This window comes from Lytechinus pictus, chromosome 19 (assembly GCF_037042905.1).
Source record: "Lytechinus pictus isolate F3 Inbred chromosome 19, Lp3.0, whole genome shotgun sequence".
Lineage (NCBI taxonomy): Eukaryota > Metazoa > Echinodermata > Echinoidea > Temnopleuroida > Toxopneustidae > Lytechinus > Lytechinus pictus.
The window spans coordinates 7,544,553-7,560,310 of record NC_087263.1 but is presented as its reverse complement, the minus strand read 5'-3'; the positions used below and the strand labels follow the sequence as shown (position 1 = coordinate 7,560,310).

Sequence of the window (15,758 nt, the reverse complement as noted above, 5' to 3'; positions counted from 1 at the left end):
CGTTCTCAACACTGTGTATATTATGGCGGGATATTATGTTGACTGTCAAACAAATATCCAACAAACTATAGTTTCCAACATTGTGTCAATGTTAACTGTCAACAACTCTCCAATAAACTATTCCAATTACGCTGTCCACGTTGTGCCATTGTCCGTTGTTCAACAACTCTCCATCAAACTAGTTTCCAACTTTGTCAACGTTGTTCCATAGTCGACCGTCCAACAAATCTCCAAGAAAATAGTTTCCAACGTTGTTCCTTTGTCGGTTGTTCAGCAACTCTCCATCGAACTAGTTTCCGACGTAGTCAACGCTGTGCCTTTGTTGGCTGTTCAACACCTATCCAATCAAACACGCGTTTCCAACGTTGTGACATTGTTGGCCGTGTCCAACAAATCTCCAACACACTAGTTTCCAATGTTGTGCCATTGTATGTTGTTCAACAACTTTCCAACGTTGCCAACGTTGTGTCATCGTCGACTATCCTACTGATCTCCAATCTACCAGTTTCCAACGTTGTGCCAGTGTCAGTTGTTCAACAACCTCCCATCTAACTAGTTTCCAGCTTTATCAATGTTGTGTCATTGTATACTATCTAACTTATCTCCAATCTACCAGTTTCCAACGTTGTGCCATCGTCGACTATCCAACAAATCTCCATCGAACTAGTTTCTAGCTTTGACAACGTTGTGCCATAGTTGGTTGTTCAACAACTTTCCATCGAACTAGTTTCCAACGTTGCCAACCTTGTGTCATCGTCGACTATCCAACTAATCTCCAACCTACTAGTTTCCATCGTTGTGCCATTGTCGACTGTCCAACTCCTCTCCAACTAACAAGTTTCCAACGTTGCCAACGTTGTGTCATTGTTGATTGTTCAACAACTTTCCAGCGAACTAGTTTCCAACGTTGCCAACGTTGTGCCTTTGCTGGCTGTCAACAACTATCCAATCAAACGTGTCTCCAACGTTGTGACATTGTCGACTGTCCAACAACTCTCCAACTTACTAGTCTCCAACGTTGTGCCATTGCCGACCGTCCAACAAATCTCCAACAAACTAGTTTCCAACTTTGTCAACGTTGTGCCATTGTCGGTTGTTCAACAACTTTCCAGCGAACTAGTTTCCAACGTTGCCAACGTTGTGCCTTTGCTGGCTGTTCAACAACTATCCAATCAAACGTGTTTCCAACGTTGTGACATTGTCGACTGTCCAACAACTCTCCAACTAACAAGTTTCCAACGTTGCCAACGTCGTGTCATTGTTGATTGTCCATCATCTTTCCATCAAGCTAGTTTCCAACGTCGATTCAACGTTAATCCATCAAGTTTTTCCAACGTCCAACGACTTTCAAGTTTCCAACGTGGAGCCAACGTTGGCTTGTTACCTGGGATACTGAACACATCATCATCATACTTAATCCAGAGTCCAGGAAAACTTTGTTCTTGTATCAAAAGGGGCAATGATAAATGAATAATTAAATTAAATGATCAATGCTTTATGCACAACACAGTATTATAATATTTCGACCATCGATCCTCATAGAACAATTAACTAGCAAAATATGCTTAAATTGGCATTAATGTACTTTATACATTTAGAGCTCTTTTTTAGGGGGGGGGGCGAATGACTTAATTCATATAGCTTTTACAAATGTCTGGCAATTCAAACAACTCTTCTACTTTTTGTACAAAATTATATTTTCATTAAATACCACTGCAGTCCCACCGGCAAAAATAGACAAAATGTCAAGACTGACCAAATCTATTACTTTATTTCCATCGTCATTCCATCGGTTGGCATGGAGTTGGTTCCATTTGTGAACCTATACAGCCCAACGATTCTTGGAAACTAGGATTATAGCGGTGTCTTCGTCAAGAACTCAACGCTTCTATAAATCAAATTATTGAAAATACTAATATAAAGTTGACCCAAAGGTTACTGCCTAAGATGGGAGCGGCAACCCAGATTCCGCCGTCACTGGTAGTCTTATTACCCTGTCCAAAACCATTTTAGAAGACTTCACACTCCCAAATGTCAACACTCTGGAATCCCTGAACGCACCTATCCTACGTAACCTTCACTGACCTCGCTCCTGAGTACTTCCGGTTTCAAAACCCAGGTGATTTCGGGAACAAAATTAGAGACATCTGGAGTTTGGGGTTACATCGATCTGCAATCTTCGGAGGGCAGACATCGATTATTGCTGGCAAGATGAGGACCCTTATTACAGTGCTTGCTGTCTGTCTTCTGACGGGGGAGTCCCTGGCTGTAACATGCCCTGCAGGATGGGCCACCTTCGGCTACTCGTGTTACAAGTAAGTGATACCTTGACGCCACCATAGTCAGGGTGCTTTTCTAAGCTTTTCTGTAAAGCTTAGCGCTCATGTTTTTTAGTAGTTGTTCATTCATATTAAGTATCTGATAATGATATTAATCATTTACTCATTACAGCTGTATCTAGTGGTTTAGGGTAATATCTTTAACACCTGTTTAAGATCACAAGACACCTTTAACTCATTCCTCTTACTGAAGAACAATTCTAACACTGAGAAAGATTGGAAGTGCTTTGTTTCGATTTATGTGCGGTAATACACAGCTTACAGTAGGATATTATTAGCTGTAAATATTTTACACTTCCGCATTGAAGGAGCGACAGTAAGAAAATGTAATGGCTTTAACATAAATGTTTTTTTTAATATAGTGAAAAGGCGACACATTTTGGAATATGTATTATAGGCAGATCCTTCGAGAATCGACAGTGTTATCTCGTTATCTATTATCTCGACTTCTTATTTAGATAGTCTAACAACAGCATGCACTTTCTATGGTTCAGTCAAATTGGTCCTTACTGTAAAATCTGTAAAAAATGAAATATTGCATAACTCAAATAATTAAAAAACAAAAAAAGTAGTGAGTGAGGGACATCATCGATTCTCTCATTTGCATGTGACAAAATTGTGCATATAAATATTTTGTGAAAAATAAGCGAAACTTCAAAGTGTCACAATTTTCTTATTTTACATCCGATTTTGATAAAATTTTCAGCATTATGCTTGTCTAATTTTTCACCATTGATTTAAATCAACATTTTTCTGAGGTGGACTTGACCTCAATAAAAAGGTATGTAAATCACCCAAACCAGTAATTGGCTGTAACCTGTCTAAAGATGATATGAATATATGTAACCTCGGATACTCTTTTATGAAAATTCATACCTGCTCCATGATCATTATGATGATGATGACTTGCACCTAGATCATGAAGATGATTGGAGATTTTAAACACTTCAAGTACGACTTGACTTATGGTTCATTCGTATTACTTTCACGTTCCGTATATGTCTGTCCTGGTGGTATTAGAGCTTGATATACCATAGTTGCATACAGCTATCTCGATATTCTTGATAAAAACAAGACAAATTATTAGAGTAATATCTTTAAACAGGCAGAAAGAAACTATCGATCCACGGTAAGGGTAGTTCTATTTAACTGTTGGATAAAGAAAGCGAGAAATTGAGTGGTTGTGGGAAATTATTAGGTAAGAATAAAGACTACATCCAATATATTGCTTTATGTTATTTCAGGGACCTCTAAAATATTCAAGACCATTGACAAGAAGGAAATAACAATGCCTAATTTTCGTCTTATTCCCATTTACATCGACCCATTATTTCATTACAATGTAACAAGTAGACATGTCCTGCGCGGGCTTATAATGCCCTACTTGAGAAAATTAAAACGATAGATGAAAACATTTATTTCCATTGAAAATGGTGACAAGGTCCAGAAAGTTAGATTCCTATCACATTCTCGTCTTTTTCGTAAAATTGTTAGCTGTCTATCTGATACTTAAATTTTTAATCATAAAAGACAAAAATAGGGTAAGCAAAATGACTGTGTCGTCATGATGAAAACCCATCTTTTTTATTCATTCATTTTTCCACACGCCATCTGTGGCCCATTAAATAAACTCAAACTCTGAGGAAACGGTGACCTTGCCATTCCGGTAACGACCGTATGGACACATTGAGTTTGATTGGCCGCTGAGACCAGTTAGGCAGTCACCGTGGTATAGTTACAATGTTGGCAAAGTTTCAATAATTTTAGATCTTCTTAAAGGTCAAGTTCACCCCAGCAATTGTTGATTTGAATAAATAGAGAAAAATCCAATTAGCATAACACTGAAAATTTCATCAAAATCGGAATAAGAAAGTTAAGGCATTTTAAAGTTTCGCTTATTTTTCACAAAACAGTGATATGCACAACTCAGTGTCATGAAAATGAGTCTGTCAATGATGTCCATCACTCACTATTTCTTTTGTTTTTTTATTGTTTGAACTATACAATATTTCATTTTTTACAGATTTGACCATAGGGACCGACTTGACTGAATCATATAGTTTTAAACAATGCTAATTTCACATGTTCAGGGACATCAGGGACATCCATACATACCCCACAAGACAAGCTATACAACACCAATATCACCCCCCTCTGACTAGAACCACACTCGCACAAAAAAACATCATTTATACAGGTCCCAAATACTGGAATGGAATTCACCAAAGCCTTAAACAATATAGAAATATAAACACCTTCAAAAAACACCTAAAACTCTCATTCCTTAATGAGTACAATGTATGAAACACATGAACTGCTTTATCTTTTCCACGATACTTGCCTCTCGACCAGTGGCGTACCTAGGATTTTTCACAGGGGGGGCAAAATTGGCCGCCCAAAAATTTGACAAGCAAAAAAAAAAAAAAAAAAAAAAAAAAAAAAAAAAAAGGGGTCATCAATACAAAATAAAGATTTTCGTACCAGAAAAAATTTGACAAGCAAAAAAAGAAAAAAAAAAAAAAAGAAAAAAAAGGTCTTCAAAATCTCGTCAGGGGGGGGCAGAGTGCCCCCCCTGCCCCCCCGTAGGTACGCTAGTGCTCTCGACCCTATTTCTCTTTCTCCTCCCCTTTCCTTTTCTGCTGGGCACATAATCGTTTCTTTTTGTTTTGTTTTTTCCCCCAGTTATTTAATATTCCCTTATCCCTCTAACCTATGTAGTTACTGCCCCCCCTTTCTTTCCTTGTTATTCAAACCTATTTTGCCGTTCTTCATATATGGTCTAGATTGTCTTACTTTACTTTTAATTACATACGATTAAGATTACTACAAATTTATCCTAAGGGGCTTACAATTACAAGCTTCGCTTTTTAATAAGTCCCTCATTTTCATTTTCACATGCTAACTGTAATCTATAATTTGTCTAATCATCAAAATGTATCTTGAACAAAAATTGTATACATTTCATCTATTTCCTACGAATTTGTTAATTGATTATTGAAGTATACTTATAACACTTATTTTGTTTTGTACATTTATACATATGTATATATATGTTTGTTATGTTGATTATCAGAAAATGGAAATGAAATAAACTAAACTGAAACTGAAACTGAAACTGAATTAATCACTGTTTCACTTGACAATGAGGAGAAAATTAGAAAATATCATATTTCATATAATAAAATACAAAAGAAATAGTGAGAGGATGACGTCATCAGTCTCCTCATTTGAATACCAACCAGGATGTGCATATCTGTTTTGTGAAATTAAGTGTAACTTTAAAATGTCATAATTTTCTGATTTTACATCCGATTTTGATGAGATTTTCAGTGTTATGCTTGTTGGATTTTTCTCTTTTTATTGAAACCAATTTTCTGTTGGGGTAGACTTGTCCTTTAGTATGGAACGAGCCCAGTTGTCCTTTATCTTTTATCAATGAATTCCTGATTTTGTGATTTTGTGATTCCCCTGCCTGTATCTTACTTTTCAGGCCGGCAAAGTAGGTACATAATTTATCAAAATACAGATAGAAGGGTAGGTAGATAGCTGCGCCGAAAAAAAAGAAAATTGTAAATATTTATTACCATGACTAGACACAAACGCATATAATAATTACTGAATTAATGATAATGAAAATAATAACAAGAATATAATAATATATAAATTTATAGAGCGCAGAATCTATCTACTCACATATGATGACGTCATATAATCGAAATAGCAGTAAAGCCAATTATCAAATAAAAACGTGAATAAGGATAAGGCTGAATGAAGTCCGTTTCCGCCTCCCCCCCCCCCCCCCCGATTAAAAGAAAAAATATGATTTTTTAAAAAAAAATTTTACAAGGTCTTGCTTTAAAACGAACCGAACTGTTTTTCCCTCGCCGGAATCGACACCCACGAAAACGAAAGCACATCCACCTTAACGCCCCTCTCTCTTGCACATACACACGCACACGCTCATCACATCACACATACACAATCGCGCACGTACCCACTCTCTCCCTCTCTCTATTGATATATCTCTCTATTTTACACACACACACCCACCACACTCTCGTCACCTCACTCACACACACGCACAATTACACACGCAACTACTCTCTCTATTTATCTATTTTTTTCACACACACCTCCACACTCATCACCTCACACTCACACAATCATACACGCACCCTCCATCTCTCTGTATCTCTCTTTTTCTTGCACACACGCTCACCCTCATCACCTCACTCCCCACATAATACACAGTCACACACGGGCCCACTCTCTCTATTTATCTCTCTCTTGTACACACACACATACGCACACTCATCACCTCACACATACACACGCACCCATTCTCTCTATATATCTCTCTTACACACACACGCGCGCATACACACATACCAAGGAGATAGAGGTGATATCTCCTTGGTCTAAGTATTCGCATAACATTCTAGGCCCTACTACGTTTTATTCCAAATCGGGTCGCATACCAGTGGTAATTGGGTGTGCGGTGGCATTTAGGGTGTCTTAGTACGTCTTAGAAGATAGAATAGATAATAAACTACATTCATAATTACTTTTAAAATTTAAAAACCACCAAGACAACAGAATATACCAAAAGTTTTTGACAATAATTTTAGAAGTCTTCCACAATTAAATTCATATTTCACACATATGTTTAATTCATATGTTCACATATATGTTATTACCTTGATCCAAATGCAGGTCCAATTAAATGACCTCCCTCTTTTAACATGTTCCATGTAATCAGTCTACGGAATATAGATTTTGTGGGCGAAATAAAGAGGATTGCAGCTGTTTACCAGCTAGAGTACAAAGTGCCACAATGATCACACCCCTTGGCCTTTGCCCTTTTTTAATTGACTTGTTCTACCATAATTCATCACAATTCTACTTTCCCTCCATTTATAATTTTATCTATGCTACACTTATACTAGCGAAATCGAAATCAGATTGATCAAAGCTTTTACTTTATTTTGAATGAAATAGCTTACAGGCCTATCAGCATGATCAGCCTTTGATTTGGTTTCTGTCATTGGTGTGGCTATAGCATCAGAGCCGTACACTCTAAAATTCAAGGATTTGAAATAAATCCAGATCGGCTGTGATAGCGATCAGCCGAAGTTTGAATTTATTTTAAATCTTAAGGATTGACTTTTAAATCTCAAAAGATTTAAATTCAAATATTTTAGATTTATGTTTAAGTCAACAAGGCTTAATTCTAAATCTAATGTTCGGCTGGTCACTATTCACAGCCAATCTGGATTAATTTTAAATCTTTGGAATTTAGAGCGTACTGCGTGCAATCCATTTCGAACCATCCGGGACTAATCTCCGGATGAATGACGGAAAATAAATAACTTTCTTCCCGGAACGAATCATATTACTGACGCCATACTCCCTGGAAACTAACTTTAATAGAATTTAATACGTTTACAAAATGCCTCAAAATGAATTGAAACATTATGCTTCCAAGTAAAAAAAAAAGTTTTGAAGAAAATTGGACCCCTAATGTCCCTTATCATTGGCTATAATTATGTCTGCATCCGCATCTGGATACAATTTTCAATGTTCAGCAATATGTTATATGTTGATACATAGGCCTAGACAGTACATTTGTTGTTAAAAGCTCTACAGATTTAATAGCTTGATGTTTCTTTTTATATACTTAAAACAAATCTACTCCTGCTTTTTGTAACATAACAAATCTGATATTGATTACAGGACGTTTTGTCAATCCTTAATCGTATGATAGAAGTGGACCTGAAAAAAAAAACACTAGCTGATCAGAAACGACCCAGGTCGCTCCGGCCATATGAATGGCCGACAAACAAACTGTTGGTCAACATCACTGACATCAAATGACCCCCTCAAAAAAATGTATGACAAAGATATAAAAGGAAAAATGAAATTGTTTTTTCAATATCATGTCATCATAAAATTAGATTTTCTTAAATCAACAAGTTGAATGTTTTTGCTCGCTCGCTTCGCTACTTTGCAGTTTTGTAGAAATTTTGACCCATACGACATCTCTACTGCCTCAAAATGTTTGGCTCATTTAGAATTCACAATTATTATCTAGGCTACTGTTTGAACCTAACTTTAACATTGAACGTGCTTTTGATAATAGATCATATTAATTCAGGGTCAAAAGATACAGAAACGAACCTCGTTGCTAGGCCACCGACGAATAAACATTGAAACAGAGAAAGGCAGGTTCCGAATCAAGTGTCATATCTGTATTTCTTAATACACCTCAAAACAAAAACACAATTCATTTCAATTTTGTTAAGCTGACCCTGTATTTCCTACCGATGTAAATTCACATCCGATGATTCATAACAAGAGGAGCTACTTAACAAGTTCCTATTTTTTTAACATAGTTTACAACTCCACCCTAAAAGAGAACAAATGGTTACACTTCACACCTTAAGGGGGGCTGACGAACATTGTCTGTTGTATTTTATTGGCTGTTCGTTATAAATGGCAAGTATTAAAATATACCGAGATGGTGACACGACATTTGCTCCTGCGACAATTGCTCCGGGCTTAATTCTTTCTAAGATGTAGGGTTAGGGTTGCAATAGTGTTTTCTGATAAGTATAGGATGAGATCTAGGATAGGGTAGACGTGTTAAACCCAGGGTTGAAGTTGGTCGTTCGATTAGCATGTGGAATTTAGAGCGTAGCAAATGTCATGGAACCTTTGAAATAACTATTCGTAAATTGGCCTGTGATTTTCTTTGTGTGGGAAACTACTAAAGGATATATTTCGGGGAGGATAGGTATCTGTTTTGCTATTTTGGTAACATACTTTTTTCGGGGTGAATGTATAAGTATAGGGAATTATTGTGTTAAAATTCAAATGTGCCTATATTACATGACTACATTGCTGAGAATGTTGCATTATGGGTAATAAACCTGGACAGATAGGAGTAGTTGAGGACTTGAGGTGGGGCTATTTAAGGCTGCTGGTCCGTATGCCCTTTAAGGTGTGTCACATTCACTGGAAGCAGGTTTTAGAGGTGTAATTCTTCACTTCCCTAGATTGAATGGCGCAGGTTCACACCGCGATAAAGAGACCAGGGTGCCGTTTCATAAAAATGTTCGTAAGATAAGAGCGACTTTAAGAACGACGGGTGAACCTTTCTTACGCGCTAAACCATCGCCAATGTATATACCATTTACCACAAGAAAGGATCACCAGTCGTTCTTAAAGTCGCTCTTAACCTACGAACAGCTTTATGAAACAGCCCCCAGAATGCTGCAAATGTTCTAGCATCCCCATTGTGGCATTTGATAGTTTTAGAGGTCTGACCCCTTTTTCAGAGTGTATTCATTCGGGAATTGTTGTCAAATAGATTTGGTTTTTTTGCCACTTAAAAATCAATCATTCAATTTCGCAAGTAATAAACCAAAAAGAAAAACAAAATCACAGAGCTAGCCAACCAAATAGTACGCCAACATCCATCTATAGTTCTTTTAAACATGCCTTTCAGTCGCACGATATGGAAAAAATTTATAAAGCTGTGAGCTAGCAAATAATGGGAAATTTTAATACAACAATTTAATTCTGAAATAGATTTCGACATGCTGTTCAGAAAATTATATCATATTTCCCCTTTTCCCATATTTTTTTTTTCTTCGTCGTACATGCCCCCTTCCCGCCTTCCATTCTAAACATCAAATATTACAGCTTGAAATAATAATAATGATAATGATAATGAAAATAATAATAATAATAATCTGTTCAATTATTACCATCCCACTAAATGCAGGTATGTAGCAGAGAGAATGTCATGGATTGATGCACATCGCAGGTGTAACCAGGTCCGGGAAAACGGCCCAGATGGGCGGATGTATATGGCGGACCTGGTCTCAATTGAGAATCCAATGGAAGATAAGTTCGTTTATAACTGGCTATACAAGACAGGAGGATCGCTAAACAAAGTCTGGACAGGACTTGTAGAGAGATACCAAAATCAGTAAGGATTTTTTTTGTCATTTCGTATTCCACACCGAATTTAAGGGATAGAAGAGCAACATCGATTTGATGTTGCCCACCGGCTTTTGGGCCCACGATCAATTTGCCAAAATGAACTTTCGCAGGATTTTTATTTCTGATATCTATTCCGGACAATAATTTGTGTGGTGGATATAACCAGAAACATCAACTCACACCAACTTCTACAAGAAAAAGCATTTATATTATGTATGATATGGTGGAGCTGCTCGCATATGACATAAGAAAATAAAAACCCTAAAAGCAAACGTTTTTACACTTTCTTTAACACCTTAACCAATAATTGGTTCCTTAGTGTTTAAATGACACACACAGTTTCCTGCTAGAATTATTTGTCATTTGTTTTCACAGAAGGGCAGTCGATTCGTTAAAAGAAAAATATTGGCTATTTATGAGACTTCACAATAATATCCCTTAAATTTAACTAAGCCACGAAACCGCGTGTCGAAGAATTTGATAGAATTTAATTCAATATTTACAATAATGATAATAATGATAATGATATTAAAAATAATACTAATTATAATAATAATAATAATATTAATGATAATAATAGTGATGATGATAATGATAATAATATTTCTGTAAGGTATTAAGAGACTACGTTGACGATAATTATCAACTTAACGGCGCATCCATATTAAAACCTTGGTTAACGATTTTGTAAATTTTGTTCCTTTCTGAAATCAATTAGATTGTTGCTTCTATCAGAAGTAAAAGATTATCAGATTTATTATTATCATTATTTTTTTTACTTAAATACAATATATATATTTTTATGTTTATTGTTAGGTATGTATGGATAGACCGTACACCTGTGAGGTACACAAACTGGAAACAAGATCAACCACAACTAAACTGGCACCGACAAGCCGCTCACATCTTTAACGGTCGTGAACTTCAAACCTGGGTCACATCCAACTGGAAAACACCAATGTCCTTTGTCTGCAAACTTCGATTCGGACCACCTTACGGAGGACCCGGAATGGGGAATCCATCCGGCAACCCGAACCAACCGAGTGGTCCAAATCGTCCCACCAGGCCTTTGTATCCGAATCGGCCAAATACGCCTATCGTTCCAAATGGAGCGAATCCGCCTATGAGACCTAACCGTCCCGTGAATCCGAATCAACCCAATAGACCGATGAATCCGAACCAGCCGAACCGACCCGTGAATCCAAACCAACCAAACTGGCCTGTAAATCCAAACCGACCTGTGAATCCGAATCAACCAAACCGACCAATGTATCCAAACCAACCTGTGAACCCGAACCAGCCAAACCGACCGTTCAACCCGAATCAGCCAAACCAACCAGTGAATCCAAATCAACCAAACCGTCCGTTCAACCCGATGAATCCGAATCAACCAAACCGACCCGTGAATCCAAACCAACCTGTAAACCCGAACCAGCCAAACCGACCTTTCAACCCAAATCAGCCAAACCAACCAGTGAATCCAAATCAACCAAACCGTCCGTTCAACCCGATGAATCCGAATCAACCAAACCGACCAGTCAATCCAAACCAACCAGTGAATCCGAATCAACCAAACCAACCGTTCAACCCGAATCAGCCAAACCGACCAGTCAATCCAAACCAACCAGTGAATCCAAATCAACCAAACCGACCGGTTAACCCGAATCAGCCAAACCGACCTGTGAATCCTAATCAACCAAACCGACCGGTTAACCCGAATCAGCCAAACCAACCTGTGAATCCGAACCAACCAAACCGACCGGTTAACCCGAATCAGCCAAACCAACCTGTGAATCCGAACCAACCAAACCGACCGGTTAACCCGAATCAGCCAAACCAACCTGTGAATCCGAACCAACCAAACCGACCCGTGAATCCAAACCAACCAGTGAATCCGAACCAGCCAAACCGACCTGTCAACCCTAATCAGCCAAATCGACCAGTGAATCCAAACCAACCAAACCGACCGATGAATCCGAATCAGCCAAACCAACCTGTGAATCCAAACCAACCAAACCAACCTGGGAATCCAAACTGGCCGAACCAACCACAGAATCCGAATTGGCCAAACCGACCAAATCAACCACAGAATCCAAATTGGCCAAACCGACCAAATCAACCACAGAACCCAAATTGGCCTAACCAGCCGAACCAACCACAGAACCCAAATTGGCCTAACCAGCCGAACCAACCACAGAACCCAAATTGGCCTAATCGACCAAACCAACCACAAAATCCGAATTGGCCGAACCAACCAAATCAACCACAGAACCCGAATTGGCCCAATCAACCGAACCAACCACAGAACCCAAATTGGCAGAATCCCAATCAACCTCCTTTCCGCGGTTAAAAAGGTCGAATCTTATGTAGGCCTTCTCTATTATGTTGGGCATTCATCAAGGGAGAAGATAGTTGTTTTCATTCCTAACACTTGACTTGAATAAATCTCTTAAATAAGAACGGAACCACAACAGGCAATAAAACTGAAATTTTATAATTCAATGGAAGATAAAAGCAAGGTAGCGATAACTTTATAATGCCAAGCAGGACCCGCTGGAGAAACAGTGAGCTTTCGGACTTAAAGTGGCTGCCCTCGGTCCTGGATTCATTTCTACGTATAGAAATGAGGCTTATATTTTCGAAGGGTTTTTTCCCCCCGAAAACGAAATAAGGCTGATAGTTTCGAAGATTTGTTGATCCGAAAAATCAAGGTTCTTTATTCCGAATAGTCGACGGTGAGATAATTAGCACTGCCTAACCTTTGAAATAATCTGATTGTCGAATAAACAAACCTTCGGAATGATAGCAATCCATAAATCATATTCGGAAAGCACATTCGGAATAATGAACAGTGTCACTTTGAGTTTTTGAATGTGTGTGCTTGAAGACATTCCAATCCTAAAGTAAACCTGATTTTGGATGATTTGTTTAAAACATTAATCAAAACGGAAATACAAATATTGCATCTTCCGCTTTTCAGAAAATATTTGGTATACTAGGTGATTATTTTTTAACTTACATTCTCCTGTTAAAACTTTCCGATAATATTGGAACCCTTATAGTGTTGATGGTTACAAGGTCATTTTGAAATGTGACAATGACTATAGAGTATCATCTTGCAAAATAAAAAAAGTGGAGATTTCATGTGAGTACCTAATTCGTCTTATTCCCTTCCCATTACTTTGTTAATATGTTCTTTTTTGTGTCATGATTTGTATCTGTGATAATTTACTGTTGACGTTGTTTTATATTCAACTACAGAAAGCTAAAAAAAGTCATAAACGGGAATAGAGAAACTGAGTAAGCCTCGAGGTATTAAATGTACCGCATACTCAAGTGTACGACGCAGATTGTTTTCTCGTCAGGATGTTCCCTTTATCCATTGACCATTTTGAAATATTGAATCATTAGCCCCAACTTTGTATATTATGTAAAATTCAGTGTAGTGAATGAGCTATGTACTCGAATATATACACGTTATATTAATTATTTTTATTGAGAATCTGATGTGATGACATAAATCGACAGCTCAGTTTTCTGTCAAACATTTTCACAACTGAAATAAAACACTTTTGTATTTCTTACACACGCGTCTCTTTGTCATGTTTTATGATTTCATTTATCGTCGTATAATAGTTCGAAAATAATGATTATCGTCGTATAATAGTTCGAAAATAAATTATCGTCGTATAATAGTTCAAAAAAAATTTCATTGAGTCATACCCCCTTATACCTGACAATAAGTCGTTCGTGAATCATTGCCCTACTGGCTGAGTGAAGCTTCGATCACGGTATGATCAATATGACGTCGAAAGAAGGCATGGGTAACGCACAAGGGGGGGGGGCAAGGGGACACGCCCCCTATAAGTGAACAAGAAAGAAAGGGAGAAGGAAGGAAAGAAAGAAAGAAAGAAAGAACGAACGAACGAACGAAAGAAAGAAAGAAAGAACAACAGAACGAATGGAAGAAGAAAGAACGAAAAAGAGAAGTAAAGAAGGGAAAAGTGAGAAGAAGATAAAATGAACGAATTGTTGTTAAATTCAGATCTACATAAAGCTGAGTATTTTAATAAATATTTTATTGATCTACCTTCTAAAATAAGCAAGAAAATTCCTTCTGTCCAATCCTCATACAGAGATTTTATGTCGGTCCAAAATCACTCCTCATCCTTGTATTTTCGACCAACATCTGTTTGTGAAATTTCTAATTTGGTTTCGACTTTAAAACCATCAAAGGCATGCGGGTCAGATGATGTTTCTCCCAAGGTCATAAAAAATTGTATTCAATGCATTGTTGATCCCTTATGCGATATTTTTAATAAGTCCTTGTTTCAGGGTATAGTCCCTGACAAACTGAAAATAGCTAGAGTTGTCCCAGTATTTAAAAAGAATGATCGTAAATGCATTGAAAATTACAGACCTATTGCGTTGTTACCCATATTCTCAAAAATTCTTGAGAAAATAGTGTACAAAAGAATGGATGATTTCCTTCAACTTCATAACATAATGATACCACAACAATTTGGATTTCGAAAGAATTACTCCACAAGTATGGGCGTCTTGAATTTAGTAAATACCATTATAAGTGCAATTGATAGTGGAAAATTTTGTATTGGTGTGTTTCTTGATTTATCGAAAGCATTTGATACTATCGATCATGATATATTATTGTACAAGCTTGAGCATTATGGTGTTCGTGGGGTAGCCTTAAGTTGGTTCAAAAATTACTTATCGAATAGATGTCAGTATGTAACGATTAATGGAGTTAAATCACAATCTAAGGAGGTTAAATGTGGTGTACCCCAAGGCTCGGTTCTGGGTCCCTTATTGTTCCTGATTTATGTTAATGACATTATAAATTCATCAAAATTTTTTACTTATTTACTATTCGCAGATGACACTTGCTTACTTTCCCATCACAAAGATATGGAAACTCTCATACTCTCAACTAACAATGAAATTAAAAATATATTTAAATGGTTTTGCTGTAACAAGCTTTTATTAAATGCTAGTAAAACTCAATATTTAGAACAAGGGGTAAACGAGTCCCTGAAGATACTAATCCATTATCAATAGGAGGCCATCAGATCAGTCGAAGTCAAGATGTAAGGTTTTGGGAGTTGTAGTTGATGATCACTTATCATGGAAAAATCACCTCAGTTATGTTTGTACTAAGGTATCAAGGAGCGTTGGTGTCATTTATAAATTATGTTTCTCTCTCCCTCAGCAGACCTTAGTAACTCTTTACAATGCTATTATTATGCCACACTTAAATTATTGTAATGTTGCATGGGGAAATACATATAGGAACCATTTAAACAAACTGCTAGTTCTTCAGAAGAAAGTTATGAGGCTCATGACATATTCGAATTACAGATGTCCAAGTATTCCTTTATTTCTGCAATTGAAGAT

At 37.2% G+C, this 15,758-nt stretch overlaps 1 protein-coding gene across 2 annotated transcripts; it reads left to right on the top strand.

Annotated features, from left to right (window-relative positions):
- The first annotated feature begins 1,766 nt into the window (after positions 1-1,766).
- LOC129283180 (sporozoite surface protein 2-like) lies at positions 1,767-13,930 on the top strand. 2 transcript variants are annotated; one of them, XM_064113916.1, is made up of 4 exons: positions 2,152-2,315; positions 10,126-10,332; positions 11,163-11,791; positions 11,882-13,930. In XM_064113916.1, the coding sequence occupies exons 1-4, from the start codon at positions 2,212-2,214 to the stop codon at positions 12,694-12,696; spliced, it is 1,755 nt and encodes a 584-aa protein (XP_063969986.1). In that variant the 5' UTR covers positions 2,152-2,211; the 3' UTR covers positions 12,697-13,930. The 2 variants fall into 2 exon arrangements, with proteins under 2 accessions (XP_054774991.2, XP_063969986.1); XM_054919016.2 differs by having other exon boundaries at positions 1,767-2,315; positions 11,163-13,930.
- Positions 13,931-15,758: the final 1,828 nt, after the last annotated feature.